This window comes from Lynx canadensis, chromosome E2 (assembly GCF_007474595.2).
Source record: "Lynx canadensis isolate LIC74 chromosome E2, mLynCan4.pri.v2, whole genome shotgun sequence".
NCBI classification, from domain to species: Eukaryota; Metazoa; Chordata; class Mammalia; order Carnivora; family Felidae; genus Lynx; species Lynx canadensis.
The window spans coordinates 11378876-11384875 of record NC_044317.1 but is presented as its reverse complement, the minus strand read 5'-3'; the positions used below and the strand labels follow the sequence as shown (position 1 = coordinate 11384875).

The following is a 6000-nucleotide window of genomic DNA, read 5'->3' as shown; positions in this document are numbered from 1 at the left end:
GAGGGACCGCGGCCACGGTCGGGACCGCCGCGGCGAGGAGTGGGCGTGGCCTGGTCGGTGTGGATGCTTGTTCGGAAAGATGCTGGGTGCTTTTCAGTGAGGAGCCAGGGCTGTGTGGGGGGAGCGTGTATGTGCCTGTGTGGGGAGCGTGTGTGTCTGTGTGTGTGTGTGTGTGTGTATGAGACAGAGAGAGAGAAAGAGAGTGAGAGAGAGAAAGGAGGGAGAGCCACTGAGAGACCCAGAGGTGTTGAAGACCCAGACGGCGCGGAGAGCCACTCACGATCTTTTGGGGGAGCCCAGTAAATGTGAACATGGGGTCTGTCGCCGGAGCTGTCCTCAAGACGCTACTTCTGTTATCTACTCAAAATTGGAACAGGGTTATAGCTGGGAATTCCTGTAAGTATACAGCAAATGATTTAAAACTTGCAGTGGTGGTGGTGGTGGGGGGGCTGTCTGCGAAACTTTAATTCTGTTGTTTTTATGATTATTTTTTGCAACTGGAATTGCTGCAAAGCATATTGCTATAAATGAAGCCTCACTTAAAAATCCTGCGAATGTGACTTGCTTTACACATGTCTTTCTTCCTGGTCTGGTCAAAATATGCAAAGTGTCATTTTTTTTTTTTTTTGTCCAGGAGCAGACTCTTATCCTCTCATCTTTGAATATTCATTGAATAAAGCTCAAGTTCTAGTAAAACGTTAAATTAGCATCTTAACCAGGGAATCGCCTGTGAATGTCTTCATTTCTTCCTTTTTAAGGATTACTGAATTTTATTGGAATTATGTCTAACAGGAAAACAACTGGCAGACTTCACATTATGCTGCATTAGCTTAGGTTTCTGAAGTTTGCATTGGCAGACTGCATCTTTAAAATGATGCCAGGCTGATAACTGAAATGCACTGCAGAATTCAGGAGCAAAATTGGTGGAGGTGAACCTCAGTATTAAGAATTGTGCCCTCACTCCGTATAGAATGAGATTTGAGTACTCTTGAAAGAGGGGGCTTGATTCCTACAGTTTGCTTAAAGGAAAAACATTCAGGTGCTTTGTCAGAAGTATTAATTCTTAAAAGTATTATTTTTAACTTTATACATTTGTGATTGAATATTCTAAGTTATTTGATTCAGGGAAGATTTATTAAGACTTTATTTCTTGTTTAAGTATCATCTGAAATAATCTGGCCGAAGTCCCTTCATCCACTTTTTATTGGAGATAGAAAAAGTTTTAAAAGTTATGTTTGGCCTAAATCTCTAAATGGGAGAATTTCTATATCCTCCATGAATGATAAGTAAGCTCTGCAAATTCAACTTTTTACCTCTTTCTCTGATTTAAAAAGAAAAGCTCAGTTGCTTTTCCAGAAAGGGCTATGAGGCCTGTTCAGGAATTTATGCTGCTGCTGTATAACCAGGGTTACGTTTTGGGGATACGAACAAGCCAGTAATCAGGCATTTGCTATGGCACATCCCTTGAGGACACTGAAGTACTTTGATGTGGGGAAAACATAATAAATGGCCCACCTGGCACAGGCCAAATGTCCCTTTACACTGTGTGGCTACTGTGATGTCAGGTTTCCATGCAGTATTAGCTCATTTAATGGTATGGTGTATCTATCTATCACTCTGCAAGAGGAGAACATCCCTCAGATGGCTGTCCTGTGTTTCAGATTCAGTTTTAATTTGGTTGTATAAGAATTCCATGAGACCAGGAAATTTGCATGTTTTCACCTAGTCACAGTCTTCGAATGCTGTCATGGTAGCATTTGACAAGCGTTGTAGTAGACAAACGGTAACACGACAGACACGCAGACCCCTGCACACAAAGTTTTGCAGAGAAGGCAGAAGTAATTCATCGTCCAACTACAGAAGTTCAACAAAAAAGGAAGGCACTAGAGGTCACTCTTACAATGTGAAGCACATCACTTGAAGCATCCTTCCCTTCAGAAAAGCAGAGCTGGAAGTCTGGCCTAGACACAGTCCTGTCTTTCCAAGACACTGCCTGCTTTTGGGTTTATAATGTGTGAGTGCGATTGATACTTGTTTTATTGATGGTTGTTTATGTTTGTTTTCTTGAAATCCAGTAAAAGGCACATCGACATGAAATAGCTTTCTTTTTGTAATGCATCTTTTAGTGTGTTTCCTGAATACATCTCAGAGGAGCTGCTGAGACTTGAGGAGAGCAGGAAATTCAGGGGTGCTTAGCTTTGGCTGAGCCTCCGGCTGACACTTAAAATTCCAACTCCGGTTCTGTATTTTCTCAGCTTTCGTTTGTTCACGAAGTGGTTTAATGCTCTTCTAAGTATTTGAAAAACTTAAAGAACCTATAGAATTTTAAATTATTAGGAATTCTTTAAATATTAAAGTTGGAGTTCTTGCTTACCATATATATTGAGCTGACAGTCCTTAAAGTGTCAAAAATGCAGTAAGTGCCCTCATATAATTAACATTGCATCTAGTAATTTCTTGTTAATGTCACCTAGGTGGTATGATTTGCAGCAATATATATAAGAGAAAAATTCTTTGCCTAATTTTTATTTTATTCTTTAATAGTTAGGTTTTTTTGTGTGTTTGTTTTTGGGTTTTTTGGGGTTTTGTTTTTGTTTTTGGGTTTTTTTTTTTTTTTGTAAGGAAGCAAGGTCTACTCACTACATAGGAGCTTCGTATCTTTTGTCTTGTTTAGAAGAACAAGTGTATATGTTTCCCAGCAAGGTTGGGGTTCAGTGTATGGACAAGTGACCATCAACCAGCATAAACATTTTGAAAGTGTTAAAATAATTCCAGTAATTCTCTGGACAAGACTTTGTGTTAAAACATGAATCAATCTCGGATACCAATATTAAAGTCAGGGAGAACTGAATATAAATAAAGAAAATTAAAGGTCGGTCTCCCAGGTGAATACAAAGACCTTCTCCCTTTATTTACAGCTGATTCACCAGGAGCAAATCTGTTATTCACTGAGTCAGCCCAAAACTATCCTGGGCTGCCAATGTGTAAGTTTTCATGGGACAGCACTCTGTAAACCAGGCACAGCTCAGGGATTAGATGCCCTTTAATTTGAATGTTAGATGGTCTAGTTAATCAACAGGGTGACTTTACATCAGAAGGGTTCTGTGCAGACACACACAAATATACATGTATGTATGTCTATGTGTATGTGCACGTGTATATATGTGTATAAATCTGTAAAAAACCACCGGCCCCATGTGTTCACACATATTTGGTGGCTCCGCTTACTCCTCTCACTTGCCTAAAGATGAAATAGGTTGAATGGACCACATTCTTTGCCTACTAGCGCCCTACTTGACACTTCAAAAGCACTGAATCAGCCCCAGGTCTTTCCTCTCTGTTCTGGTCAAGACAGATTTGTGACTGTATTGAGGTGTTCCTTTCTTGAAAGTTTAGAGATGGATCCTGGTGGAAGGGCTTGCTCTTTCATACGTTGCACAGGCTGTTGGTTTCTTCACTTGCTACTAAGAGACATGCACTGAGAAGGAAGACCTCTATTTTTATAATTGTTCTTATGGACTCATAGTTTCTTGCTGAACCCTAAGATGTTCTGGGGGGAGAGGCTGACTCACCGCAAAAGAAGGAATGGGTGTATATACTAAGGCAAGTAAGAGTCCTGTTGTTATTTTTACTCTTGCAGATCATGTGATGAAGGCTTTCTGACCTCCTCCCCAGCCTTACTTTGAAAATATTTAATGCTCACCAAGTAGCTTATGAATGACTTAATTAGAAGTTAAGTTCTTTCTTTTATCTAATTGAAAAAAAAAGGCTTATCTGATACCTACCCTAAGGGAAGCCTGGGAAGGATATGTTGAAATCAGCAATAGGTGAAGGTAATTCCTTGAGCAGATGATCACTTTTGTGGGCTTTGGGATGCTGTGTGAATGCAACTGGACAGATTCCCAAATTGTTCAAACTCCACCTTGTGATTCTTTCTCAAAGCTTCCTTCTTTTTCCTCCTTCTCCCAAGAATTTCTTTCCATGGCAAAAAAATAACTAGACCTTAACAGTGAAGTACTAATAAAATATAATTACATGACACAATGCATAAATTGCTGAGCTTTGGACATAGAAGTTAGCATGCGCTTTGGCTTCCTTTTCTAGCAATGATACTAGTTTGTTTTCACCAGCTTGGTACATTCTCCCTACTTCTGATTGTAGGCATCCCCAGTAATTTCTAATAAGGGCAGCCTCCACCTCCGGGGATAACGCAGCTCACAGCTAACATGGGATCAAAAATAGGACTTCCACATGAAACATAGTGCTTACTCTAAGTGATAAACATCATTGTCTCCTGAACTTAATTGCAGAATTTGTATCAGATACAAACAGTTCCTTTAGGGGACCCAATCTCGGTATCAAGATGGAATTAATTTACCTCTTCAGTGAAAACAAATTAATAGAATTGCATAATATCAATTGTCAGATAACGTAATAATATTTAGCTCAGAGGTTGGTGAGATATGGCCCAGTGGCCAAATACGGCCCGGCCCGCTACCTTGTTTCGTAGAGCCTGTGAGCTAAGGGTGGTTTTTATATTTTTAAATGTTTGGAAAAAATTAAAAGCAGAGTTCTTTGTGGTCCAAAAAAGTTACATGAAATTCCAATTTCAGTCATCCATTCCTCTCATTACTAGACCCGTATGGCAAAAATTTGTACTCAATTATTGTTACATTTTGCATTTTATCAATAAAATGTTCTTAAAATTGATGTCCCTCTCTTTCTATAAAGACCTACATGATACTCTTTACTATCTGGCCTTTTATAGATAAAGTTCATTGACACTTAATTTAAGTAACATACAAAATAATGGTGAGACATGGGTCGTATATACATTATAGTTCTATGATAAAATTCAGTCTTAATTATTTAGCACAGAAATATGTACTTGTGGAATCATGGTACTGAAAGTAATTCTAGTATTACCAGGAACTATTAAAGAGGAGACCTGCAGATTAGTATCTTCCTCGTGTGTTTCTTCTTCAAGACTTTCTCATTCAGAAATCTGTTATTTCTGAATAACATACAGGTACGAATTACTTGCAACTCTTTGTAGAGCTTCAGCATCTTAGATATTTTAAATGAACATTCTGTTGTTATTTTATACTTTCATGAGTGTAAATTATCCCATTCCATACTAATCAGAAACTTGCACTTGGAATCACTGATTGTATGAGGGAGATGATGTTACTGGAAGAGTGTTCTTGTCCCTATGACTTTTACAGTAGCAACTTCCTACAAATTTTGAAATTGGCAAACTTGCTAGAATAAATTAAAAAATAGATTTTCATTTAAGCACTCCCCACTGAGAATTCATAATAATTAAGCAGGTGCCTTTCACCTACTCATGCCAACATAATTAATTTTTATGTAAATGTCTTGTCCATTTGGAGTTGTATTTACTTTTAGTTTCCAAGAACTGCTCATTGGCCTCATTTTATTTACATTACCCTGTTTAATGTTTTTTTTTCAGTTAAAAATTTGATGGAGCCTAACATTTTACAAATTCTTTTCACTCTAATTCCATTGTGACATTTTTTTCCAAAGTAAGTAGCCATATGTTAAAATACTTTATTTTTCGTAATTTTGTTGTTAATGGCTCAGCTTTAATGAAGAGTCCTGTCTTACCACCCAAAGACCAGTTTCCAAATCAAAGACACCAAGGACAGTCTCACAGAGCTCCCTCCAATGTGACTTACTGTGGGTGTCAGCAAGAACTTCGGTGGAGCGCATGACTGCTGTGAACTGATGATGAGGGACAGTGACACTATCATTACATGGCTGTGAATTTTTTCATAGTAGAGTATCAGTCTTGCTCCATAATTATCCATTTTTCTCCATTTGATCCCGTATTTAGAATTTGAGTTACTTTTACCTCAGATAAATCAATATTAGGGCCTTAATATTATCAGCTAATGAATTCCACGACCTTTGGGTTGCCAGCTAGTCAGTTTACCTAAGTCCTCCATTCTCCTTTTAAAATCTCCACCTTTCCTCCTT

At 38.4% G+C, this 6000-nt stretch overlaps 1 protein-coding gene across 1 annotated transcript in view; it reads left to right on the top strand.

The window, feature by feature from the left end:
* The first annotated feature begins 203 nt into the window (after positions 1–203).
* CNTNAP4 (contactin associated protein family member 4) overlaps positions 204–6000 on the top strand; it is a 254154-nt gene continuing 248357 nt past the window's right edge. Inside the window, exon 1 of the mRNA XM_030299576.1 lies at positions 204–396. Coding sequence (XP_030155436.1) covers positions 312–396 — 85 coding nt within the window. The 5' untranslated portion in view covers positions 204–311. The remainder of the gene's footprint in view (positions 397–6000) is intronic.